This window comes from Lasioglossum baleicum, chromosome 15 (genome assembly GCF_051020765.1).
Source record: "Lasioglossum baleicum chromosome 15, iyLasBale1, whole genome shotgun sequence".
In the NCBI taxonomy this organism is placed as follows: Eukaryota; Metazoa; Arthropoda; class Insecta; order Hymenoptera; family Halictidae; genus Lasioglossum; species Lasioglossum baleicum.
Window position 1 is genome coordinate 8,727,708 of NC_134943.1, and position 26,999 is coordinate 8,754,706.

General features: G+C 48.8%; 3 protein-coding genes across 13 annotated transcripts in view; 2 read left to right on the forward strand and 1 right to left on the reverse strand.

Moving 5' to 3' along the window:
- Nucleotides 1–26,208, reverse strand: part of Phcl-1 (pH-sensitive chloride channel 1) — a 79,583-nt gene extending 53,375 nt beyond the window's left edge. For 3 of the 11 annotated variants that reach the window (XM_076439268.1, XM_076439266.1, XM_076439265.1), the window contains exon 1: nucleotides 25,206–26,202. The gene's annotated coding sequence lies outside the window, so the exon portion shown is untranslated. Of the gene's footprint in view, nucleotides 1–25,205 lie in introns of all 11 variants that reach the window. The other 8 variants (XM_076439262.1, XM_076439261.1, XM_076439269.1 and 5 more) reach the window with 7 other exon arrangements.
- On the forward strand, nucleotides 13,321–15,975 carry LOC143216340 (trypsin-1). The gene is made up of 2 exons (XM_076439294.1): nucleotides 13,321–13,580; nucleotides 14,482–15,975. The coding sequence occupies exons 1-2, from the start codon at nucleotides 13,535–13,537 to the stop codon at nucleotides 15,219–15,221; spliced, it is 786 nt and encodes a 261-aa protein (XP_076295409.1). The 5' UTR covers nucleotides 13,321–13,534; the 3' UTR covers nucleotides 15,222–15,975.
- LOC143216342 (vitellin-degrading protease) lies at nucleotides 16,519–17,665 on the forward strand. The gene is made up of 2 exons (XM_076439297.1): nucleotides 16,519–16,640; nucleotides 16,778–17,665. The coding sequence occupies exons 1-2, from the start codon at nucleotides 16,595–16,597 to the stop codon at nucleotides 17,524–17,526; spliced, it is 795 nt and encodes a 264-aa protein (XP_076295412.1). The 5' UTR covers nucleotides 16,519–16,594; the 3' UTR covers nucleotides 17,527–17,665.
- Nucleotides 26,209–26,999: the final 791 nt, after the last annotated feature.

Below are 26,999 nucleotides of genomic sequence, written 5' to 3' on the forward strand. Positions count from 1 at the left end.
TCAAGCACAATGTACATACACGAGAATCTCGAACAAATTGTATGTACTCGTAAAAGATTCGAATTTACTCGGCCAGAGTTCAAACATGGAATATGTACTTGGCAAAAATTCGAACCTATCCGGCGTGGGTTCGAGTCTTGTTGGAAGCATGTATTGCTATACTTTTCCGAAGAATTCGTGAAACATTCGAAGCTGGCCAGCTAGATTCGAGAGCCGACTTGTAATATACATATACTTGTTCGGATCGTGTCGATCACCGAGACAGACACCGGCCAGCCGTACCGGGATTACTCCGATCCCGGGCGGGATCGAAGTCGCTGAAAAATGCATCGGGGTATTTCCGAATGGCTCGATCGCGGACAAACAACGCGCGCCACATCGTAATTTCAGGGCAGACCGGCGATAACGGATGATCGATGATTAGAAATTAGTCTCGAGTCCGAGTGAAAGTGGATCATCCGGTCGGGACACGTACCGCGGCGCACTTTATCTTTTCATGTCACGAGGATTGCTCGATAGGCAGCGAACGATAACGAGCCGCGAGTATCTTTCGGCGAACGTGTAGTGGCGTTGTCGAGACTAACGAGCGTGTAATGTTCGAATAGTTTAGATTAATTTAATACTATAATCTTTTCTGAAATTGAGAGGCTGTTCGAGAAAAGCCTCGATAAGTCTATCTCGGTGTCTTGCCTCTGCCGAAGTGTATTCAGAAGTAGCCATGACCAGCCATGTTCTCCAAGTCCTCGAACGTTTTTCATCGAACGACACGTAAAGCTGTAGTCGTGCGGTGCTTACGTCGATTGTAGTATATTTCCTTAAGCGCTAAAGGGCAAGTCGGAGGAATGTAACACGCGGAATGGGTCGCACAGCGGAATACCGCGTGGCCGCGGTCGCTTTCCTCACAATTTCCAACGGAGGCTGATAGAGACGCGAGCTTCGATGGGAATCCGATAAAAATTCTTCCGCTGTACCGAACGTGTCGATACCGAAGGGATCGTACCGTGTACCCTTCCCAGGGTTCCTCGCGGTTCGCTTTAAAATTCGAATCGCGAGATCGATCCGGACCGGGCGTCGTTAGGCGAGCAGAGAAAGACAGAGAGAAAGAGGGCTACGTGCTCGCGTCGAACGCGCATACAAGCTTAAAACTTGACTCGGTTACGATACTGCAAGCACGGAGAGAGCGAGAGCACCGTAATATACGTTAAAAATGCACGAGCAAACCACCAGCGACATAGTTTTCGCGAAGCGCCGTCAAATCGAGTTTTCGTAGGTGATCGGGTTGAAATCGTTTGCAAACAAACGGCGTAATATTTATTTTGACAGAGCCGCGGCGTATCGAGCGGCCTCCGCCCGGTCGCGGCTGTTTGCACGAGCTATCGCGAAGGAATCGGATACGCCGAGAAAGCCCTCGAGACTGCGAGATTCCGCCGATAACATCGCTACTCGAATGTCTATGTATACTCGACTTGTCTCGAATCAATTGCGTCGCGGCGAACATCGACAGATTTCCGACGATACGCGATACGGGCGACGCGCGACTCGTCCAGTAGGATGACGCGCAAAATCTTTCGTGACGGAGCGCCTTGTCCGGTCAACGGTTGCGCCACGATAACGTTCGCCGCGAGATACGAGACACGCGGATAAGTCAGCGTCGCGAAGATAAAATCGAATTCGCGAGTCGATGCTCCGACTCGCGCGACCACGACGCGTTTAATTAAAAAGAGAATTTAACGGGGAAGATGGAGGGTGCTTCTTGTTAGAGGAACGAGCTGCGACGCTTTGTTATTTACGGAGCACTCGTCGGACCTTCGTGTCGTAGTTAAGCCTCGTTCTTCCGCATATATTTTATCGAGAGGAACCTCCATCTCCGACGAGTGCCCACTCGATTCCCACGAGCCGATATTGCAACGGGTAGACATCGAGACCCCAAGGCGTTCCCGTCGCTCGAGCACCAACTCCCGAGGCGCAGCCCACCCTCTCTCTCTCTCTCTCTCTCTCTCTCTCTCTCTCTCTCTCTCTTTTTTTATCGTGTCCCAGCCACCACCAGACCCTCTGGTTCTCGCACTTTCCTTCTCGCGAACCCCATCCGCCAGCATTACACCCGTTCCGACAATTATCGATGCGACAAGCCGCCCTGTGCCGCACCGCGACGAGCTCCCGATACCGGGAAGACCTGTTGACAACCCGTGCGGCAATTTTTATAAGGACAGGCAAACTCGCGGTAACGTCTCCAAGATACAGAACCAAAGCCCCAAAGCACAATTCTTAGACAATCGATACCATCTACCCCTTGCACTGCGATTTATTCTACGATCGCAGTGGATAGAACATCTTTCTCGTGCAGAAGAAGAATCAAGTTTCTATATGCATTTATTAGTTCTATCTGAATTGAACCCCTTATACCGTAACATTTTCTTGACAGTTACAGCGATTAAAAATGTCTTTATCCCCAAATATAGGTATGTCGTAGATGAGAAAAGAAAACTTATATTTTCTATTGTATATGTGGTCTACATATTAGGTGTGCAAATAAGTCCCTTCCCCTGTTCTTTCTACGATCATAACTTCTGACTGAATTCGAATTATTTCCCGATTGTAGTGCCAACTGAAAGAGCGCTCTTTTAGCTTTAAGAAGAGTCGTAATGAGCGCTCTAAGAGTTTCCAGTCCAATGAAACAATTTCAAAGAATATGGCGTGCGAGAAGCATCATTTACGTCACTGCTTACACTTTGCATTCCAGCTTGAGAAATCTGCTGTTGAAGCTACTGAAATGGTTTGTGCGGCACTGGGAGAGAACGCTGTATCTTACAGAACGTGGGAAAAGTGGTACCAAAGATTTAAAGTCGGAAATTTTCATTTGGAAGACGACGATCGTTCAGATGCACCGAGAAAGTTCGATGACGGTGAGTTAGAGGAATTGCTCAACGAAAACCCGACCCAGACGCAAGAAGAATTGGCAGAACGATTGAGAGTCACCAGACAAACAGTATCAATCCGACTGAAACAATTGGGCAAGATTCAGAAGTTCGGGCAATGGGTCTCCCTTGAATTAAACGAAATGAATAAGAACGGCATAAAAGGAAAAGTTTCCTGCACGAAATTGTTAATGGCGATAAAAATGGGTCTTACATGACAATCCTAAACGACGGAGATCATGGGTTAATCCCGGGAAACCGTCGACTTCAGTGGCAAAACCGAACTTGCATTGCAAAAAAGTTTTGCTGTCTGCGTGGTGGGATTTCCGAGGAATCATCCATTATGAACTGCTTCCACCTGGAAGGACAATAACTGCCGAATATTATCAAAATCAATTAATGAATTTATACGGCCAGTTACAGCAGAAACGGCCGTTTACTGGACAAGGAACAAGACTTGTGATTTTGCAGCACGACAACGCTCGGCCACACGTTGCAAAAGGAACGCGGGACACAATTTATGTGTTGGGATGGGAAGTTCTGTCACATGCGGCGTACTCTCCCGACCTGACCCCGTCAGTCTATCATCTTTTTCGCAGTCTGCAACACCACTTGTTGAGGGAACACTTCAGCTCAGAATAAGTTCGAAACCAGCAAGCAGCCGTCATTCTTCAAGGATAGAATTGATAATTTACCCACCAGGTGGAGAAGGTTATAGAGAATGAGGGTGATTACTTTGAGACGTAACCTTGTACTGTATTTATGTAATACAATCTTAAATTTGGAAAAAAGAGGAAAGAAGTTATTTGCACGCCTAATAAATCAAATTTTATTTCATCTAGAAAGAAAGGCGTAGCATTCACATTTGTTGGACTTTGTCTAAAATCTTCGTCACGAGTCTAACTCGTTAAAATACGGAAAGGGGTTAAAGGATCACACACATATTTAGTAAATTCTGTTCGAAATATTCATCGCGAGTCTGACTCTCTGTCATATAAGGTTGTTCCCCAGTAAAGTGGATTTCACATGGACGGGATACAACCACGTTCGCGCGACCGTCCACATGACGATTAGTCTCCTCGGTGATTCTCGTCGGCGAACCTTTTTTGTCGGAAGCCTGGAGAACCAGGCAGGGCCGCAGGGGGTGGGCGTATCATTTTCGGTAACCTGGAAACCCGGAAACCCGGCGGCGTGGGAAATGCGTGAGGCACTCCCTGAAACGCGACCTCCGTTGACCCGAAACGAAACCGAACCAGCTAGAACGGACGCTAAGGAACAGGCGCAGGATCGGAGTTGATTCTCTGTCTACTGGCGACGTCATACGGGAAGAGAGGGGGAGAAGGGGATCTAAAAGAGCGAGGGAGAAAAGAGGGAGAAGCATCGAAACTGCGTATATCGGTATACAGGGTGATTCTGGGAACTGGGACAAGTTACTGCTCTTTCTTGATCGAACAAAGAAATAAATTATATAGGAGAAAATCATATGTCATAACTAGACTGCGGATTTTATGCATTTATGACAAAAATGGGTACATACAATTTAAAACAGTGAAGGTAAGGTGGAGTGGGGTAAGTGCGCCCTAGTTTTTGCAAAGTTGGACTTTAGACTGATGTATTTTCAGTCTGGTATGTAAAAACTTAACGCTCTTGGTATCAAACTCTTGCCACAGTTATTACTGATGAATAGACTGCCGATCTTTATGCAAAATAGAAATTTCTTACATGAACTGCAACAAACTGGAGTGAAATAGAAATTTATTCTCTTCCCTATTATGTTCAGTTGGTTGAAGATACTATAGTATTTAGTATGTTTAAATTTTTCAAATGTTTTCGCTATTTTAAGTTACACCTACTCAGTTTTGTCATGAATGCATAAAATCCGCAGTTTACTGATGAATTAGTATTATTACTGCTATAAAATGATTCTTATTGCATTAAATTATATTGGGTAGTTTCATAGTTATATCCATTTTTAAGCAAACAAGTACTTTTATGCTGAAATATGGAAGGGGATACAGTGATATGCAACCCAAATTTTTTTGTTAAACCCGCCGATCCATTTTATCATCCTAAGTATGAAAGTACTAACCCAAGGTCATCGAAATGTTAATATTTCACGAGATATTTGATAATTTTGTGTCGGAGTAAACACGGCACTGGTTTGTACAATTCATATCGAGAGTTTGGATACATTTCAATCGGGTTGCATTTAAGAACAAAGTGCATCGGTCCATTCGCATAGAAAATAAGTTCATAGGAAATTTGGACGTGTTACGACATATGATTTTTTCCTCTGTCATTTGTGTCTATGTTTACTTAAAAAAGAGCAGTAACTTGTCCCAGTTTCCAGAATCACCCTGTATAGAAATCCGACCGACCCCATTTACCAACGCTTTTATGTAGTTCCCACTTTGACCCAAGAGTATTAGCTCCTGCGTATCTCGCCAAAGGATACAGAGGAATACTGGGAAGCTATTAGGTCCGAAAGCTTTCCGAGCAAATAAATCGCGGCCATTTAACTGTTTTTTTTTGTCCTTTCAATCCCCGCATGGAAAGATTTGCCCTTCTTTTATGGGGGGAACAGACGGAGTTCTCGCGTGGAATCGATCCGTTTCCCGTCGATCGGTACGATCTGCGGGGGCGGGATTGAGAATGCAGAGGATAGCAGTCGGTTCCATTATTTCGTTTAATTACCGATGCCGGCAGGTGTGCATCTGTGCCAACGGTGTTGTTGGAATCGACGCGTGCCTGTGTGCCGGCCGAGTTATTTCGGGTGCGCGCGAAGGACGCGCGGCTAGATCACGAAAATACTGTCGTCGGGGTCAAGGCCGTCCATTCAACATGCACTCGAATCGTTCGGAACAACCGCGGACCGCGCGAACAACGCGAACAACGCGATCTACGCGGTCCACAAGTCGCCCCGGACACGTGCGTGGATGCTGGCTGGTCGAACAATACTACGAGGAAATCATTGTCGTCCTTTTTACGTGTCCAGTCTCAAGCATCTCGAGATCTCTGCTGAATTGCGTTCCTAAATTAACACCGAGAAGAAAAGACCGGAATTTTAACTTTATCTCTGAAGCGGTTCGGCGTTATCAGGAGTCGGCTTGATAATCGCGATGGCCGGGAGCGATAAGCAATCGTGCGTGTCGCACACGTTCGCCGCGATTACCAAAATAAATAGTATCAAGCCTCGTCGAGTGGTCGACCGTTTCCGTCAGACTACTCGATTCTTCGTTCCACGTGGCCGCGACGTGAAAACGCGAACTATCCATTAATTACCGAAATCGTCTATCGTAATTCGAGAGTGGCGCGGCTCGAAACTCGAGACTCGTGACGCGACAATATTCGATTCGGTTATCTTTTCGCGTGGTTCCGAGAAGTTGAGGGAGAGGCTACCGCGGAATTTCTCTTCTGCGGGACCGTGTTCGGGGAATTAAAGACATATTGGATATCCGGCGCACTTCGGATTTCAATAAAACTTCATACGTCGAGCGGTCCCGCGTCTCCGAGCCTCGATTCCTTCCGAACCCGGTCTCCTGGGGGCTTTTAATATACATCTATTCGGTCGTTCCTTCCATATTTCTTTCAACTCGCGACCCTTTGTACGAATTCTCGTTTCTCTCGGCTCGGCTACCCGTATATCGATTTCTCGTAACCGATGGGTATCGCGTCGCGGTATGAATTCGGTGGGAACGCGTACACGACGCTTCACAGACGCTTTACGTTGTTTTTTTTATCCGCGGCGCGCGAGATGAAATTGCATGGTGCACCATCGGCCAATTTGTTACCCCCTGCGTCCCTGTGTCACGTCGCGTCGGGAGAAATATCCCAGCCACGGAACGGAACACGATACAGGATACGACGATATACTACGTATACCGTAGAATTTTCGTAACTCGCGGGAATACGGTTATGCTCCACGGTTCACGGTCCACGGATTACAGTGTGTACGGCGCGCGAACACCAAAGGAGGACACGACAATTATGCGGATAATGGAACAGTCTCGTTCCTCCAGTTCCGGCCGACGTTGTCTGCCGTTAACGGGCCGCTCGTTTTTAGAGAAACGCGGATAAACCAGCAGCCACCGAGGAGAAGGAGGCTTTTTCGAGTGGGTTATTAACCCCGTTTTCTCTCTCCCTCCCCCCCCCCCCTCTCTCTCTCTCTCTCCTAACTCTTCATTCGGCTCGTTTCGCAGCTTCGTATCACGACGATTTCGTGTCCCAAGCGTCGCACCACTGGTCTTATCCATCCTCCTTTTTGTTCGTCGCGTTTTCCTTTCGTCGGGCGCGAGTGCCTCGTTTGGAAAGGCCTTTCGTCGTTTTCCTCGCCGAGTGTAATTTCCATTAAACGTCCGCCGGCTAAGGAGGCCGCGAAAAAATGGAATTGTTACCCGGCTACCTACCCGATTCGGGACGCAAGTGTCTCCGAGTTGCTCGAGAAATCGTCGCGGGCTGGCTCGGCTTGGCCCGGCCCGGCCCGGATCGACTCTGCTCTGCGTCGCGACGCGCTTCGAATTCTTTCGCAGCCAAGTCCGACTGGCACGGCAAGATACCACTGTGTCACGGCCTTGTCGAAGGCCGATCGAGCACTTTGCGTTTCGGTCATTCGTTTGCTAAATCGCGCCGTCCACGAAACCCATTGCGACCGTTCGTTTCCGAGGAATTCGCGTCGCATCGCACAGTGGTCGGAAATCGCCAAAACGTGGACAAAATGGGAACCAGTACTCCGATTTAGTGGAAAATTGATACTCTGAGGTTTTCCGGGTCGCTGATTATCAATCTGATATGAAAATTACAAGAAACTCTCTTGAAAATCAGTATTCCCATATTTCTTGTGCCGTAGCATATGAATTACAAACAACAAAATTGCCGCTGATATTTGATAATAGAATGTCTTCGAGATATATTACGGTTAGCGAAGAAATGGCGACAACTTATAAGGTCGCAGCAGGTCGCAGGTAAATAAAGCAGAACAGCTTGTTTCCCAAAAGAAATGAACGCTTGATCTCGATTGATCAACAACTTTTTTGTTAACGAAAGATGCGTAGATTTCTCTATTTCATCTCCCGAAGCTTTAAAAAGTGAAATAAAATTAAATAACACTCAACTATGGTTGAAATCGCCGATCTTTTAAAACTACCAAAACTGCGAACTTGCGTATCTTCGACGGAAGTACGTATTAAATATTGGTTGTAACAAACGCTGCGATCTTTTAAACTGCGGACAACAATCTTTTACTTTTGGCCACGATCTCGGTCGAACTCGCCACACTGTGTGGGTCCATAGTTAAAGTCCATAGGTAGCGACGTTAGTTGCGCGAAACGCTCCTCGAGTGGTATTTAATTGGTCGAAACAAATGCATTTTGAGACCAATGTCCCAAGTGATTGCAACAGCAAGAAAATGATTGTTGAGCAAAAGACGTCGACTAATTCGAAGCAGAACGGTGGCGGTCCGTTTCGTTGAATTCCGTTTGCGAGGCGCGCTCTCGAAGCAGAAACGGGACGGGACTCTGCCTTTGATAGACCGGAAGCGTAGCCGAGCTGCGGACTGCTAGCCGCCGGCAGCTTCTGACAGCTTCCGATAAAACTTTTCTCGCGTCCCTTAGCCCGGCGGAAGTCCGATGTTCCGCGTGTTTTAAAACCGATGATATACGCGCGTTACATCGCGCTGAATACAATAATCGACAATGCTATCCCGCGGCTCGCTTGTGCAGGTGTCTCGCAAGCAGTGCTCGCGTTGCAACCGAAGAGCTCGGAATGGAAAAACAAACCGAAAACGTGGAACGCGTTTTATCTTCGGGCGAATTGACTCGCGGAACAATAACGAGCATTCTGCGAGTGTTCGACGGCAGATCGCATTCAAATTTGATTCCGGTTTTCCGGTGAACTTTTTTCGCACCAACGATCAAATTTCCTCTTCGTTTTCCCGCCGAGAAATTATACGTCGAATACGCGCGTATAGGAAACCGAACGCCTCGGCGCCGAGGTTAATTGAAATATTTACCGATCGACTCGCGTATCGTGCTCCCACGGGAACGCTCCGAAGTCGACCGAAGCTGGCAACCATCGATTACGCTCACCGCTCAAATCACGAACACTTACGGTTTTTATGGAACTCCTCGTCCGTCCTGACGACGCGACGCGACGACGCTGGAACGATCGCGCGGCGATTCCGCGATGACGCTCGCGTTTCGCTCCCGTCGCACACCGGCGATGACCCATTTCCTAGAATAGTAACGATCGCTTTCCCGTCCATCTAAATATTTAGAATTTTAAGACCATCGCGGCGCAGCCGACGCGTCTCGCGGCTGTCGAATCCGCTGGGAGCCTCCGTAGCCGGGGAAACGAACCTCGGCTATTAGCCTGGAACCCGTGCGGATCTCTTCGAACGCGTTCGCGAAATTTTCATTTTTCCTCGACAGACGACGAGCAGCTGCCGAAAGAGTCCGTCGGGAATATCGGGAACGACGTCGTTCCTTGCGACGCGCGATTATTTGTGACGCGGAACGAGCCGGATATCGACGATACCGTCCTGCTCCTTTCGTTCGACAAGCTTGTCACGCGTTCATCGGGGAATCGCGGGACTAATTTGTCCGTCGACCGTTCCAACAATTCCTAAACCGGTCACGAACGAGTCTCCATCGATTCCGAAATTAAAGGGTGAACCGCCTCCGGGTGTTGTCTCGAATTTAGCTCGATTAAGTTGATTCGGCAGCTGCTCCGTACCCGAATTGATCGCCGCCAACTTAACCATCGTGCTGACGAACACGATTCCACCCGGACAGACAAACTCTTGGCGATGCCACCGTGGGCTATTTGGCCGAAAAACCGGAAAAAATTATTTTGACGTTATTTGTCGGCTCAAGGTCCTAAAAAGTAGGTCGTTGAACTCGTCTTGACCTCTTCTTAACACTTGAAATATCAAAACGATTTTTATTTCTTGTGGAGAAACAATTTTTCCGAAATTTTTATATATTGAAGTTTGTACATGTTTAAACACTGTTCAATAACATTTGAAAACGTCACGCGAAACACTTGAAAGTAGCCAATGAACGACGGCTGTTTCAGAGATTGTTGAAGAACAGACTTGACTTTAAAAGCTTAAAACTTTCAAATGAAAGAAACAATATTGAAGCCTTAAGGTTGTCGCACATTAGACCGCACTGCACCGCTGCGCGCTGTCGCCGTTTTAACTTTCTTCTATGTAGTTCATGGTTTTATGTTCTACATCAGGCATGGGCAATTTTTTGCTCGGTCGAAGGCATTTTCAAGGGATACCCCCACTTCACCCAGCCGCGCGTCTCGCTCCCCGTGGCGACGGTAATGCCGTATCGCTTGGAAATGCCTCCGATCGAGCAAAAAATTGCCCATGCCTGATCTAGAGCATATAACTATGAACTACATAGAAGAGAGTCAAAACGACGACAGCGGTGCGGTCTATTGGACATGTTCTATAAGAACATGAGAGTGGAGCTAGCTCGCATAATAAACCAGACAGGAGAAATGCGAAATGCGGGGCCCCGTCTGGCCCTCCAGCGTACCAGAAGTTGTGGGAAGAAAAGGCATAAGTCCTGGACGCCTGGACGTGTGGTTTTTTTCCCGATTCGAGTCTCACATTAACTCCCATCGGGGGGTGTACGCAAATGTATTTTCTCCACACGTCCTTAAACTAGAAAAAAGGGCGGCGGTGCGGTCTAGTGTGCGACAACCTTTATTCTACAGAGCTTTAACTTTGTTGGAAATCAAAAATTTCATGACATACAAAGTTTACCCGGACAAAATGATCTTTTCACGGTTTTCAGCTTGAACCCTCCGGCTGCAACCTGGTTCGTGTATGTATGGAATTTCTTCCTTTCCAGAATTTATTTTATCCCACTAAAGTAATTTGGATGACCAAAATTGAAGTTAGATTTGGTTCAGACGAACCAAGCCAAAGCCAGAACAAAGGCACGCTAGAGTGATCGATCGATCGCGCGCAATTCCGTAAAACCTCGTAATCAGTTGCGAACAAATCGAGCTTGAGCAGCCTCGGTGACGCGCCATCAAGCGGCAGCCTAAGTCTCTCGGATTAGGAAGCCCTCGCGATTCCGCATGGTCCACTCGATGACACGCTGCGAGCGGAGGACAGCTTCGATATCGTTTTCATTTCCGTTTTGCTTCCGCTCACGTCGAAACGCCAGAATGCTAATTACTTGCTGTACAGCTGCCGAACAACTGCGAGAGACGCCGAAGATGTCGAACAACTTTTCTCTATGCATACAGGATGTCCCATTCGAAGTTTCGCACGCAATTATTCCTCGAACTTCGGGAACGTTTAACCGGAGGGAAGTCTTGAATGGCGACGAACGCCCTTGAATGACCTTCGAAAATCAACACGTTATACTGCTCAATGAATTCGCACCGGTTAGACTGCGGATTTTATGCATCTATGAAAAAAGTCAATCGGTATATTTTCCAAACTTTTTCACTTAACTCTTGTTGCTTACAATCGATGCGCAAAACTTTTATTTTGCGCGAAGATTCGCAGTTTAAAAAAACATACGATTCCCTATAAACGAAAGGTCACCTTGAAATCATGGCAGCGCGTAGACCTAGAGGAGATTCGTGACCACTGGTGCAGTCCTCGAGCGGAACGCCCTGTATACGACTCGTTCGGCCTTGGTGTGTAACATCGTGCGCAGTATGAAATATTAGGTCAGTGTAAAAATCCGGCACGAACTTCTGCACCGATCTGATCAATTTTTGCGAAGTTCCTCGGAAGCCTGGAGACCGGACGATGGTAACGCAACGGGGAAATATTCGGAATCCCGGAGGCGACAAGATATTTCAAGATGATCGAGATCGGTGGGGAGTACCCGGTTGTAAATAATCGTCGCGCGAATATTCTGGCCGGAATCCACGGCGTAAAACTCGCACCCGTGGGCTCCGTGTTCCGGATCCGAAGCACGTACCAGCTGCACGCGACGACGCGACGCGACGGTGAAAATTGCGGAGAGCCCAGATTGCGCAGGGTCTACCGTTCGCGTTAAAATATGAAACGTGAATCGTTTACTTGTTAATGCTCTTGCCCCTACCCCGGCCCTCTGGCCCTGCCCCGAGAGGAGCGAGCGGGCTGCCGCGCGTTGAATAGGGCGGTGAATAGGGCTCGACGCGTTTAACGTTTTCACTTCGGAGAGGGAGGCGAAAAAGTGGTTGACTCGGACAAACTGGGTTAGTCGAGGACGATTCCCGTGGGTTATTCCCCTTCGGCTTGGCCCGCGACGAACGACGAACGCGATGGTTCAAACGGTGTCGGCCAACTGGAAGAGCCGACTGCCCGGAGCCATCCTCCCCGTCGCGCGTCGCGTGGCCCCTAAGGCTGCGTTTATAGTTCCTGACTCGCGTGCTTTTCGTCTCGCGTGCTTTTGGTCTCGCGAGACAGCGGGTCAGAAATTTCGAGCGGGGTCGACGGGCCCACTGTGCCCCCCGCTGTGCGTGGCACAAAAAAAGGTCTCCGAAGATATCCTACCGCCTTAAAGGAAAGCTATCGGTAGTTTACCTAAACGAACCGTGAAGCCGTAGAGACCTTTTTTCGTGCCTCGCACAGTGGGCCCGTCGACCCCGCTCGAAATTTCTGACCCGCTGTCTCGCGAGACCAAAAGCACGCGAGACGAAAAGCACGCGAGTCAGGAACTATAAACGCAGCCTAAATCGTTTTCGACCTTCGAATTCGCGCGCTTCTTTTCTCGTGTCTCGCGCCAAAGCGCCAAAACGTGGCTAAAACCTCAAAAATGAATTCTTCGTTGTAGATATGTGCATTGTTCGACTGGCTACTCAGATAAAGACTCTATGGAAGAAGGTAAAATGTCAAATGAATGTAGAAATTCGTTATCGTTGTGGGTCGACAACGGCGGGACGGAAAAAATGAAAAGGGAGAAACGTGGCACGCGGGAGCGACCTTTAAAGTTTCACGAGCAAATCGTGGCCTCAGCTGATCTTAATCTCGATGGAAATGGAAACATAATCACGACGGATGCTTATTAATCGCGCGCTTGCACTCACGGTACCTGAATCGCAATTAAGATTATTTTAATCAAAATAAATGCGACGGTGTTGACTTTTGCACCTGTTCATCTCGAAATCGCGTCGAATCTCGCTTAACGAAGCGTACCGAGATAGATTCGAATCGGTCGAGATGGTATTGGAGATGTGCAAGACGGCTTGCACGATGTGCGTTCCTCCAGCGACTAACGACTAGTCGGTGGCACGTGCGGAATAATTGGCCTCCTCCCGCGGCGATCGATCGGCGCCTCTCTCTCCCTCTCTCTCTCTCTCTTTCGAAAACTAGATTAAAACCTCTCGATAATAGTTTTATTACGCGTCTCTTGACCTCCTCCGCAGCGCGCTTGTATATCAACGTTGAATATCGGTCGAAAAAACCGCTCGAGATAAGCCCCTCGAACGATTCGGGAATCAGATTTCAGATTTCAGATTTCAGATCTCAGATCCGAGATTTCCGAGTAGCGGTTCGACACCGTGATCGAGCGCCACTGATTTCTACTATAAATACCGACCGGCGAATCGTTTTCAAATCACAACACTTGCTGCCGTCATCGTGAACCCAGGAAGATACCGAAATGGAGAAAATCGTGGCATTCCTCGGCCTCTTGGCCCTAGTGGCCGGTAAGTTGTCCGATCGTAAACTTATCGCGAACTTCCGATTGTCGTGGTCTCGGCGAACACCGTGCGGGAACCGCGAAATTGCGATCATAGCCCGAGACCTCTCGGAGCCTCGTGTTGGCCGGTAAAAATAAAAACGTCTCGCCGCGCCACGCCGCCTCGGTTTTGCTGAGAAAACTTTTCCGCGAGCAAAGTTTCCGCGCGTTGAATTACTCGAAAAGTAGCTCTCCGATAGATAATACGCTTAGCGCTCCACTGTCCCGAGTTTACAGGACTCGCTATCTAATTTAACTGTGCTCTCGCGCCCCATTGTGGACTCCCGGTAACCGGCGGACTGGTTCTCGCGATAGTTCGAGTCCGAGAGAGCACCTTCGAACAATGCTCCACCGATACGCGAGTCTCTCGCAACTCTCGAGTTCCAACGAATCTCGCTAAGAGTACGAGCACAACGAAGCTGCGATACTGGCGAAGAGAGCGCCCCTTTTGATGATCGACTGCTTAGCGCAGCTCTACTCATACGTTCTATTTCGCTAGTATATCGCAGCTCCGTTGAATTCGTATCCTAAGCGTAGCTCAAGATCAGGGCTCCCCGACGTGATCCAGGTGGACCCCTTGGTGGTCGATGGAAGTTTAAAAGGGGTCTATAGTCCAGAAGTCTATTGGAGGAAAATGACAAATTTTTCTGTTTTACAATTTTTATTGTCCGGTAATTTGGAATGCCGGCGTCGACTTTTATTTGAGTAAAACAAAGAGTAAAAATGGGAACAGTACTAATAAAGTACTTTTTTTTAAGAAACTCATTCTTTTGAAAGGGGGTCGATGCTTCAACGTGAACGCTCCTCCCACTATAAAAGTCTAGATTCGATTGTACTCGCACCCTCACGCAACTCTTTTCGCTTTCCAGGGATCCCCGTAGACGAATCGATCGGATCGCTCGATCTGAGGATGGACGGGCGCATCGTTGGCGGAGAGCCGACAGTGATCGAACAGGCTCCGTACCAGGTCAGCTTGCAGCGTAACGGCCGGCACTTTTGCGGTGGTTCCATAATCGCCAAGAACTGGGTGTTGACCGCTGGTCACTGTACTACCTACAGTCCGAGCGCGTACGAGATCCGGACCGGCTCGACCAAGGTGAACCAGGGCACGGTGCACCGAGTGGAAGCGGTATACAGACACAAGAGCTACAGCAGCAACAGATATGGCGTTCCGCTGAACGACATCTCCCTGCTCAAGATAGTTGCCTCGGACGCGTTCGTGTTCAACAACCAACGAAAAGCGGTGAAACTGAACGAGGGTAACTCGGCGGCTCTGGTCGGCAAGAACGGACTCGTCACCGGCTGGGGAACCACCAATTCCGGCACCCCGTCGGTCCTGCAGAAGGTCTCCGTGCCCATGATCAGCAAGGACAAGTGCGACAAAGCCTACACCACCTGGGGAGGCGTTCCCGTCGGTGAAATCTGCGCCGGATTCGACGCGGGCGGCAAAGACTCCTGCCAGGGTGATTCCGGTGGTCCTCTCGTCGTCGACGGACGCCTCGCCGGTGTCGTTTCCTGGGGCAAAGGCTGCGGCACAGCCAAATTCCCCGGAGTCTACACCGACGTCGCCTACTACCGCCAATGGATCCGGGAGAACAGCGGCGTTTAGACGATACTCTCGCCTACTCTTGCCTACTCTTGCCTACCTTTGCCTACCGTTTCCTAACATCTTACCCACTTCAGAACGATGCTTTGATTTTCTAGAAAACTATACTCGAAAACAACGCCCGCAAGCGTTAACAAGATGACACGACACCGCGAGGGAACACTCGACTTACCGTAAGTCCCGATCGCCCAGGACTTACCGTAAGCCGATTTAGCGATGCCTCGCAATAGCTTTAAGATAAAGTATGAAACACGACATTCTTTATAAGCGACGCGGTACATGGAAGAATCGCAGCAACCCGTGTAACGCGACTCGCATGTAAATAGACACGATGTTGCGAATAAAGATGACCCGTTCTGTTGTTTCCAATATAATTGATTCGAGTGTACTATTTCACCCTTCCACAAACGTTCGACCAAACGTCTTAGCGATTCTGAACCTCTGTGCGACGCGAGAGTCGAGAGAGCTCGATTCGACGCGATCGCGAATCCGAATTCGAATGTTTCAAGTTTTCCTTTGCTACTTTTGAACGTTTCGAAGGGTTCGAAAATAGAAGAGGCGACAGATAGATACTCGACTTTGCTTCAGTGTGGGAATAGCTTTACACTTGAACACGTCCGTGTAATTAGAACCTAGTTTAACAGCTGTGCCAACACTTTTGCTCGCGACTGTATATCTTCTTGTATCGATTCGACGCCAAGGGACAAACGAAGCTGGGAACGTAAAGGACAGACGGGGACTGAAATATTAAAGAGTTGTCTAAAGCAGACTCGAAGACGTTATCGAGAGAAACGTGCGTTTATAGACGCGGCTGTGATAGTTTTTTCTTTTTATTTCGATTGTTGGTGGACAGTTTCTAGGTTAGTATGGTACGTGGTATCGACGTACCTCTCTCGTTCAAGAGTCCATGGTGGCCAATCAATAGGGGTGCTCGTGAACGCGTCAGCCCGTTTATCGATTACGATTGTAACGCGTTAACCCGTTTACCAATCACGATTGCGCGGCGCCGCATTCTACCCAGAATAATTCGCGAAAGGAACCGCGCGAATTCGTTATCTTGTTGTCCGTCTCGCGAATTCTTTGCTTACTCATCGGCAAAGTCTAATCTGTCTCGCCGCGATCGTCAGCAGACAGTAGACAAAGGAAGATCAAAGAAGCTGCCGAGGACAACCTTGATTGATTTTTTTTTTACTAATCCCTTATGGAACGTCGATCAACGAGCTTATACCTATAATCTCCCGCGTTTCGCTGAATCGTTCGGCTCTTATCGGTGCACTGCGCTTGGTCCGCGGTATGTCGAGTGCATATCCGATTTTCGTATAAATACTTGCCGGATGGCTGGGAAAAGGCACAACAGTTCCTCCAACTGAAGCAAGATGTTCATCCAAACGAGCCTTCTCTCATTGCTGGCGATCGCCGCAGGTAACTATAATATTCCATACCATTCTCGGAAGATGGAACTCGGCCGTCGTCGGGCCGAGCCACGAATATCGGATATGCATTTCTCCGAAAAGTCTGCTAATCTCCCGGGGAAACTAATTCGGCTCTCGTGTTTCCAGCAAATCCGCTCGGGAAATTCCCGCTGTTGAATCCTCTGACTCCGACTGGACAGATCGTGGGCGGCGAGGACGCTAGGATCGAGGAGGTGCCGCACCAGGTGTCGTTGCAGAGCTCCGGCTTCGGATTCTGTGGAGGCAGCATCATCTCCGAGAATTGGGTGGTTACGGCCGGCCATTGCATGGTCTACCCTCCTGATTGGATCACGGTGAGAGCCGGAACCGCGACTAAGTCGTCGGGCGGCAGTTTGCACAAGGTCGAGGAGGTCATCATCCACGAGAACTACATCACCAACTGGAACGGCATCCCGGAGAACGACGTGGCGGTGATGAGAGTGAGCACACCCTTCAAGCTGGACAAGACCAGGCAAGCGATCAAGATCTTCAAGCAGAACGAGGAGTCCAAGGTCGGTGTCGCAGCGACCGTCACCGGATGGGGCGCCGTCAGGGAGGGAGGTGGCACCCACGAGGTCCTCCAGAAGGTCGACGTTCCCATCGTCTCGAAGAAGTCCTGCAACGACGCCTACCAATCCTACGGCGGCCTCCCTGCTGGACAGATCTGCGCTGCCGTGCCCAACGGTGGAAAGGACGCCTGCCAAGGTGACTCCGGCGGCCCCCTCACCATCGGTGGTCGTCTCGCTGGTCTCGTCTCATGGGGATACGGCTGCGCTCGCCCACGATACCCAGGAGTTCACACGGAAGTCGCCGCTTTCAGCGACTGGATCGTCTCCAAGACCGGAATCAAAGTGTAATCATCCCAGGCTTTTCCGTGACTCTTCTCCGCACGGATTCTCTAACGACGATGACGACATCATTCGTATACTTATTCTCTTTGTAATGTCTTTAGCGAACTACCTCCGGCAGCTCGCATAATACAATAAAGCAGCATCAAAAGACAATTCTTCTTCTCTATGACCCTCTTACCCCCTTTACCATCCTTTAACCCATTCGCTTCGTTAGAGTATAAATGCTCGTAATTCTTCTTATTATTCTCTGCGACGCGATTTACACTAACGACCAGGAGTTTCGAATCACGGCGTAGATTCAGAGAAACAGGATATTTGTAAGAAAAGCTGAATGCCTCTAGAGCTACCACGGAAGATTTACTTGTCAAAACTCTTACGAGTAGTATGTTTTACATTTTATATTGTTTTTTATCAACTCTTTCTGGCAATTTGTCTTTCGAATGTTTCTGATTTGATATTTTTCCGTGCTTCTTGTAGAAGTCGCCAAAGATGTCCCTTTAGAAAAGTATAAACTATACAACACCTTCAGTGTTTCGGGCTTTACTATAGGTGGTCAACTCCTGACGCAATTATTGAATTTTCATAACTGTCTATAAAATTTGAATAACACGATTATCTTCAAAAAGTTAGCTTTGTTACACAATGTGAGAAGTTCAAACAGCATTTTCGCGCAGAGAGTCTCTCTATTTAATCAAGGATAAAAGACATTTACTAGTATTCACGCATAGAATTTTTCTTAACTGGTCAACTATTGGCGCTGTTACCTTAAATACTCGTAATTCTTCTTATTCTTTTTTACGACGCGATTTATATCCATCCACCCGTACGGGAATACGATAAGCCGCCGCGATAAGAAGCGAGTCCCAGTAGGAAAGGTATAATTCGCGAAGAATCTCGCGCTCACGAGTTTGCCCCGGCGACATTCGTTTCAATTAGACCCACCTACGACAAATCACAATTAACGCGCCTGGACGGATCGCGGCTCGGCGCTACGAAAGTCCAGAGACAGGATTCGACTCGCGTTCAGAAGGAGCTCGAGATCCAGCAACCGAACCGGAAACTCTCGAAACGTTAGAGCGGTTGAAAACGGTACCCGTTCAAGACGGAAATTGATTCACTGCTCGCGGAGAACGCAGCTCGCGAAGCGCGCTACCGGCCCATTCAATCTCTACTAATGCGTCGACCCGATTGCACGAGACCGAAGTCGGAAACTACGGTAAGTGCAGCTACCTTTCATTAACAGATTGCATCGTATCGCGAAGGCGACACGGATACGGACACGGATACGGAAATACGGAATTCTGGACATGTCGCGAGCCGGTCGTCGGGAATCCGTAACAGAATCAGGAATTTCGTCGCGTTGGCCAAGTTTCCTCGACGTTTTCTCGCGGCACGAGGCGAAATGCGCTCCGAGGCCGTGCAATTAGCGGTTGATTTACATTACCCGCGTCAAAAAGCTCTGCCAAAGCGACGTGCCCCGCTGCCAAATCAGAAAACGCGGCGGGCGTTCGCGATCTATTAGTTTTTAACCGCGAAGCACAATTTCGAGATGCTCGACCGCGAATAGAAGAAACTCGGCTAGTAGGCTCGGAGAGCCAACGTAATCGTACCGAGAAACGAGTTCTACTTTTATATGGGTTAAAGACGCGACACACGGCCGAGCTTTATGGCGATGATTTGCCGCGGAGAAACGGGACCGGTGCCAAACGCGATTTCCTTCTCCCATGCAAGCGGCGCACGGTGCGCCCGTCTTAGGCTACGGTTATACTGGACGCGTATTCATTTATTCATTATTCGTATTGTATTAACTCGAAAATTAAACATTTCTTCCGACCGAGAATAATTCCATTCTACAGTAAATCCTCTATGACACGTACACGATAAACGTAAAAAAATATTCCCTAATAATACCAATATTTAATCTTTTTTATTATTACTTATCTTTTTATGAAACTTTCATCAATATATTCGTGGCATTTTTCTGATTAAAAAAAGACCAAGCACGATAAGAAGGACAGCGTATGGGAAAGAAAGAGACGCGAAGAGTCGCGGTCGCTTCGGACGCGCGCGGTCTCTCTTTACACGCGCTGTCCTTCTCTACGTTCTGCTCTACGTTCCGTTTACGAAAAATGCAGACGAACCTCCCCGAGACTTTTGGGTTTATAGAGGATTTACTGTATATTCTTATGAGTATAAAATTGATATAATACCTCATGCAATACTTAAATGTTTAGTAATCGATTAGACACCAACATATTTAATAATGTAAACTAATATTTTGAATAATGGTACAGCAATTTATAGTAGCGACTCTGAGTCACTGCTCGAGTGCTAAGGGTTAATAAGATCCTTCATAAAGGATCGTCGAAGAAGTGGCAGCAATCAGCAAAAAGTTACTCAATTTTTGATTCAATTATTTCGAGGATCGCGCCGACCTACCTCCGGCGAGAGTTTATCGAATCGGGTAACCCTATCCGCTCGCCGAGACAACATCGCGCCGTATCCTTTGCGGATCTTGTCTCGTCTTTCATGGTAAATGACGAATAAGCATCTATACGAGCGCGGGTGTATCGCTGGTCCCGTTGGACCTCGGCCAACGAACACGGGATCGCCGCCACTTTGCTCCGAACCCGTTGTTTCCTCTCGCGCGGGTCACCGAAAATGAAAATCTCGATTCCGCGAGGATCCGCGTTTGGATCGCGGCTTGCCAACCATCATCGATCGGCCAGAGTTCGACGAACGCGAACAACCACGCGTACCGGCAAGGACCAGTCGATAAATTATTTTTAGAACGTCCGGTTAGCCGGCGTGGAACTAACGATCGAACCGGGTAAACGGGGACGATCCGATCGAGGTCAATCACGACCGTGTCCCCAAGAGGAAACGATCGTTTTACCTTGATCGGAGTAGTTCGAGTCCTTCCGCGGCCTCGAAGGAGCCGCGATCGCGAGCACCCTCTTGCCGATCCTCCGAATTCGTTCCGTTCGAGCGAAATGCACGATCAATGGAGATGCGCGAATTTTGTCCAGGTTCTTGCGAATTCGGGCGGCCATCGAGCGAGTAAGCCTATTCGCCGATCCTCCGAGTTCATTCCGTACGAGCGAAATGCACGATCAACGGGGATGAGCGAGTTTTGTCCAGGTTCTTGCGGTAACCCTATTCGCCGATGAGTGTACAACAATTTATAGGCGCGCGCGCGCTCTTTTAATCGATATTTATAGAAGACTCTCGATATTTATAGAGCCGATTGACCTGATATTTATAAAGCCGATGCGAGAGCTTGACATTTAAAAAAAAACCGTGTTCTTGGGAGAGAGAAAAGGGTCTCTGCCGCTCTCGTGTATCATCCCGAGTAGAACGAAGTGGTCGCGGGCGAATCGACTGTCCGCTGGCAATTTCCGGACTGCTCGTCCGAAAGAGAGCATCGAGTTTTTGACCGACGAAACAGAACGGGACACGCGGAAGCCGTTTTAGCCGTCCGTGCGCCCGAAGGTTGTTCGGTTCGATGCCAGGGTTAACGAGTCGAAGAAACGATCCCGCCGAAGGAGTTTCGCTCGAGGTTTGGCGAGACGCGGCGCGGCGCGAGGCAAGACGGGTGCAGTGGTTCCACGCAACGCGTAAACAGCCGGAGGAGAGCCGTTTCTCGGTCGCTGGGTCTTCTGGTTTCGAGGTGAATCACAGAGGGAAACGCGGACCGATATACACAGAGAGAAACGCGGCGGAAGCTGCTGGCAGAGCGAACGGCGGTCACTGGGAGAGCGCGTGACCTTTTGACCCCGCCGCTTACGCACGCGTGCCAACCCCCGATTGAACTACTTTCCTCGGAATATTCCCATTAACCCCTTGCGGTCCACCGCCGAGACGGCCTCTATTCACAATATACTTTATCGCGTTTAGCGTTTGGGGTTACCGTGCAAAGGGGACACGCAACTCGGCACGCGTAAACGGCTTACCGTTTCACGCCTTGGTTAGACCTTCGCGGAGCCTTCGGTAACTTTCCATATTCCCGTGTGTGTGTGTGAGTCGCAACGCCGCGTCCTATTAGTATAATCGGCTGGCCGACAACACGTCGCGGAACAAATTAATCAAAGATCCGTATCCTTCGGCCGCGCAACATCTTTCGCATGTTTACTCGCTCTTTGCCCTGCCAGAGCTCCGAATTACCCGCGGGAGCAATTGTCTCGGGCAAATGACGTCGGAGAGAGAGGCGGCAGGCTGTCCATCTTTCTCTATCTCTGCATAAACCGCTCTCCGTAGGCGTGGCTTTGTTTCTCTCGACTTCGAGGCAGACGGGACAGTAGCTCTAAGGGGAATATTTTTGCCTATGGTCAGACCAGTATTTATTCCTCTAAAACGGTGCTGTTCAGCGAGGCTTGTGACATCATTTGAATTAAACCAGAGTGGGAACGAACTGTGACCTATGTGGGGACGTGTTTGGTACTTTAGAACATTTAGTAAAGGACTGTAGGGAAGTCTAAGTAAGGAAAGGGTAAGAAGGTGGAGGTTTGGTTAAAGAAACTGGATACGGAAAGAAAAAAGAAGGATGGAAGAGTATAGAATAAGAGGTGCAACAAGAGTTATGCAGATACTTAGTATACTTAGATAGCAGAAAAAGGTAGCAAACAATGGGAAGGAGAGCGATGAGTGAGCGAATGAACGAATGGATGAACGAAAGGTTAAGATAGAATTGTATTGGTTAGGTTGACTTATATTGTTATTAACTAAAGCAGAGTGTGAAGACGTCCGCGGGGATAACTGAACATCAGTTCAGTTCAAAAAATGTAGCTTCGAGGATTCTTGGCCCTTTTGGATGGCGTCCCGATCGGTCGTAGCTCGTCCGGACAGATCCAAAGGGATATACCTCTGTCTATGGTCAGCCTACACTACAGTATCTCCTAACGGTACAGTTCGACGGACCCTTGTTTCGTACAGGCTGCTCCGAATGGGCGTGGTTTCGTCCAGGGCCAGGCCAGTGCCCTATAGGGCAATCCCATGACCGGTTCATCCGGGTACCGGAAAAAGTATAGAGAGCCTGCCCGGTGAAGCTAGCCTGCCGCGTCCAACCGAAATGGATTGGGGCAGTCGAGACAGGCGCGGGCGAGAGATAGAGAATACGCGTGAAAGGTATCGACCGATCGCTGGTTTCTGTCGACCGACGGATTAATCGACTTTCCGGCTCCCGGGAGCGGATCGTTTTCGCGTATCATCGGCAATGCGGCGGCAATCTGCCCGTGACGTCGTGCCGCCGCGCCGCGTGGATGAAATCGTGACGACGACAGCGGATATGCATAAATGAATATGCATAGAGGCGGGAACATCTTTGAAAATTTAATTAACTGCGCACACGTGCTCAACAACACCGAACGAAACAGCGATGCTCTCGACGATGCCCCCCGACGTTCCCCGATCGCGACTCCGTCGAATCGACTTCCGTCCAGCTGGAAATAAAGCGAGCCATTTTTAACCACGAGCCTCGTTAAGGGGGTAGTCCCGTTTCCAGGATTGCACGGGTGCGGGATGCGCCTTCTCATTTCGCGATAATGCAAAGATGGGGTTTTTCAGTAGTCTAAAGCGCTAGATAAAAGATCAATCTCGACCGCAGTCGCCCTCGAAAGTCCTATCTTTACGTTTACCAGCCGTCATTTGCATTATTCGGAAGTATAAAGCTGCGGGAGTTACATGAATAAGTAAACGTAAAAATAGGACTTTTGAGGAAGACGGCAGTCCAGATTGGTCTTTCGCATTACCGAGAAACGAGCTGGAAACGAGTGTACCCCTTTAAATATCACGGACGAGCGGCACCGCGACTGAACGAAACACGAGATCGCCCGCGAAAAAAGGAAAACCGTTGTCGGCATCGGATTTTTTACGATACGCCGCGGTGCGGGCGGGGCGGGCGCGGTCGATCGCCTTTCAATTCATTTTCTCCGGCACTCGAAGCAGCCAAGAAGCTTCCGATTGCAGCCGCGATGCCGTCTAATTGCAATCTCCCCTGTTCCTGCCTCCTCTTTCTCTCCTCTCGGTCGCAGGCCAAACAATATTATTCCTAGTTGCGCTTTGTTTCCGGCTGCACTCGCCGATAAAGAGCGCTAACAACGCAAAGTCGATTGCGCTGGCAATTACAAAGAGAAAGCACGGATTCTTATCGCGGGTCGCAACGGCGACAAAAGTAGCTGCGTTTTCGCACCGTAGTATAACGCCGCACCGTTTACCCCGATCCCCTTTGGAAGCCTCGCTCGAGCAGCTACACGTCGGAATACGAACTTTGCAGAAAAGCACGAATAACCGTTGGCTCGACCGTTATTTTTAGCAACGAATCGTCGCATTACGCTGCACTCCGGCCACTCCGATCTTTCTCTGGCAATTAACCCTTGCGTTTCGTTTCCACCCGGAATTTTCCGCGTTGGCTACTACTCCCCGAAATATCGTTAGCCTAAATTCAAACACTCGCCGATGCATAAAGCACGCCGCGCCGTTCGCTCCTGCATTTCAAATGTAAAAATGTTCGCTGTTTATCTAAAGACTGGTCCGAAAGTCTTCGTGAACAATCCGAAAATTTCGAGAACAGCGAAGTTAACAGCTCGAAATGCGTCGAGATGTTTCCGATAAGAATGTAACGATTTGTAAAGAAAACACGAATACCTAGGTAGTCATCAGAGGGGTATTCAAGTGTTTCAGGTTACACGAGCTTTCCAGAGAGCAAATTTACCCATTTGCATCAACGTGTACGTGTATACGCTATTTGCCTGGTTACTACCAGCGGAGTATATTCTGTAAATTATCTACTAACCCAATTGGTGCATATCGCTATCTTTATTACCGGCAGTACGCTTGTGCCGTGCGAAACGATTCTACTTAAATGTGATAGAAACAAAATGGGCGTTAAAGGCATTACATTTCGTTCGTTCTTACGACGGCGCACGGGTTAAGACGAAGCGAATTTGTTTCGCCGCAAAGTCGAAAACGAATAGTACGCTGAGGGTCGAAGCAATCGATTTCGGAAAGACGTTGGCGTCTCGACCGCGCTCGTAAATTGTTCGGTTCGATCGAAACGGTTCCTCCTGCTCGCGATCGAATCTCGTGCTCGTCGCGCGACAATCGGAACGGCTCGAGAGCTTGCGGCGATCCTGTCCCGTATTGCGTTGGACCATTGGACGAGACCAAGATCCCGCATCGGTTCAAAATGTCTCCGCGGTGTTCGATCGTCCCGCTCGATAAATATCGATTCAAGATGGCTGGTCAATGAGAGGGGTCGCGCCGGAGCAGCGCCGAGGGCCGCGAGATTTCTTTTGGAGGACGAGAAAACTCGATTCGTCAGGCGTCGCGCCAATGACGTTCCGCGGAAGCGAGAGAGGGAGGGAACAAGAGGAACTATTTTCGTTTCGACTGCTTCGCGTAGTCGTTTTCGCGTTCGATTCGCTCCTCTTGTTCCCACCGTGTCCGGGCAACCTGGCTCTCGAGGAACCGACCAATATCGAGAATCGCGGGCGAACCTCGGTCTCGCGAGATCTAGAATCTACTAGCAGGGGGGCTGAGAGAGAGCTTTCGTTGGATCTCGACCCTGATCAAGGCTCGAGCGAAAAGGGTCCTCGGCCATCGATAAAGATAGACGCAACGGACCCGTCCGAAACTCGGGGTTATATCACTCATGGTCGCGTATCTGGCATTGAATCAAGTCGACTCACCGAGACGATGCACTCTGCCGTCTTGTCCGGGATCGTCGATCGCTGGTACCCGTTGTTTTCCTCCTCGACCAACTGACCCTCTCTCTCCGCTCTTCTTCTTCGGTCCACCAAACAGAGATACAAAATCGCACTGTCGGAGAGACACGGTGGTATTACCGATGAGGATCGAAGCACACGAGCAAACGACACGAAACAAATTCAAATATTTCTTCTATACACGTAACGCGATCTTATAGTCGCGAGGCACGAGAGAAAAAGTTGAAAGACGAAATCCGTTACCCGCACCCGAAACCGTACCCGTATATTCGTAACCCGTACCTGTACCCGTATCCTTACTCGTACCTGTACCTGTACCTGTACCTGTACCCGTACCCGTACCCGTAACCGTAACCGTAACCGTAACCGTGCGCGACAAGTTTCACACTGAGGGTTGTTTCGGCGCGACTCGCCGCGTCGCTACCGCACCGCCACCCCTCGACCATCCGGCGCGGCTGGCTTCTCCTTTCTCGTTTCTCGTTTCTCGTTTCTCGCTTCGAGCTTCTCGCTTCGAGCTTCTCGTTTCTCGCTCCTACCGACCAGCCTAACCGCCGGTCTTCCCTTCTCTCCATTGTTTTCAAAACCGATTGGCTCGACGCGCCCTTCCTACCCTTCCGTCGCGGCTTATCCCAACACTGAAATTCGAAACAATCCTGTCCACCACCGAGAAAACTTTATACCGCTTTTCTATCAACGATAAGCTCCAGTCCAATTTCTTCGACGACACTGACCCCTCGAATAATAGCTGTCCAATGATGTTTTCTCGACCAGCAACATGTTATTGTTGAAACTTAAATATCCGTGTAAACGGTTCCTCACCTCCAAATCGATTTTAAACGTCTCCCAATGTTCCCGTCGACGAATAATGAAGTTGTTACATTCGACTTTTCATAATTTTTAGTGTATTATATAACAACCTTATTTTATTGTACATATATTCACTTTCTACGTTTATATTATGTACAAGTGAATGTTCATTGCTAAAAACCTTGAGGCCTTACCATTTTGACCATCAGTTGTATTTATGACCTCCGAGATGGTTCTGTAACGCTTGCAGACTGTTATTGTACGCTTGGTACCGACGCACAGTGATTCGGATCGAGAAATTCAGTGACATTTTGTTATAACTAGACTGCAATTTTCGATATTTTTAGGCAAATTTTAAGAAAGTGGAATTAAATGAAATTTTATTTTCAGTGATAGTAGCCTTTACAGCTCTGAAATAAATAAAAATCGTATTAAATTTTGTGGAATTTTGTATTCCACAAATATACTAATTTCTTCATTTTCGAGGTCCATGGACATTTCGGAATCAATGTTCTATGATTAGATATCGATACGAGAAGGTTTATTGTAGGCAAAATGTCGCTGAATTTCTTGATCCGGACCACTGCGCGACGCCCAGCAGCGCACCGATATACACCGGGTTGCCGTTCGCGGGGCGCCTCGTAAAAAGCGCGACTTTGCCACTCTAGAATGAAATTAGGCCTGTTGGAATTCAACGATACCGTAGCATCTTACAATTAGTACGGGAATATAGTGGAGCAGCGAGGTGAGAGCGGTGCGGTGATTTTTGTTTCTATGTGCACCGCTATTTTCTCGTCACCGCTCCACTATAAACAGATTTTGCCGCGATGTTCAGCTCGCTGCTGTCCTAGATCTTCACCGCTCCACTATATCTGTACCCTTAGGTATAAGGGTTTAGGCGTAAGGGGCAGCTTTTCCCAAGGGCGGAAGAGCTCAGGCGGGGACATAAAG

Coding starts and splice junctions, on each gene's coding strand:
- LOC143216340 (XM_076439294.1), top strand. CDS start 13,535: ATGGAGAAAATCGTGGCATTCCTCGGCCTCTTGGCCCTAGTGGCCG. Junction 13,581..14,481: donor CCTCTTGGCCCTAGTGGCCG/GTAAGTTGTCCG, acceptor TTCGCTTTCCAG/GGATCCCCGTAGACGAATCG.
- LOC143216342 (XM_076439297.1), top strand. CDS start 16,595: ATGTTCATCCAAACGAGCCTTCTCTCATTGCTGGCGATCGCCGCAG. Junction 16,641..16,777: donor ATTGCTGGCGATCGCCGCAG/GTAACTATAATA, acceptor TCGTGTTTCCAG/CAAATCCGCTCGGGAAATTC.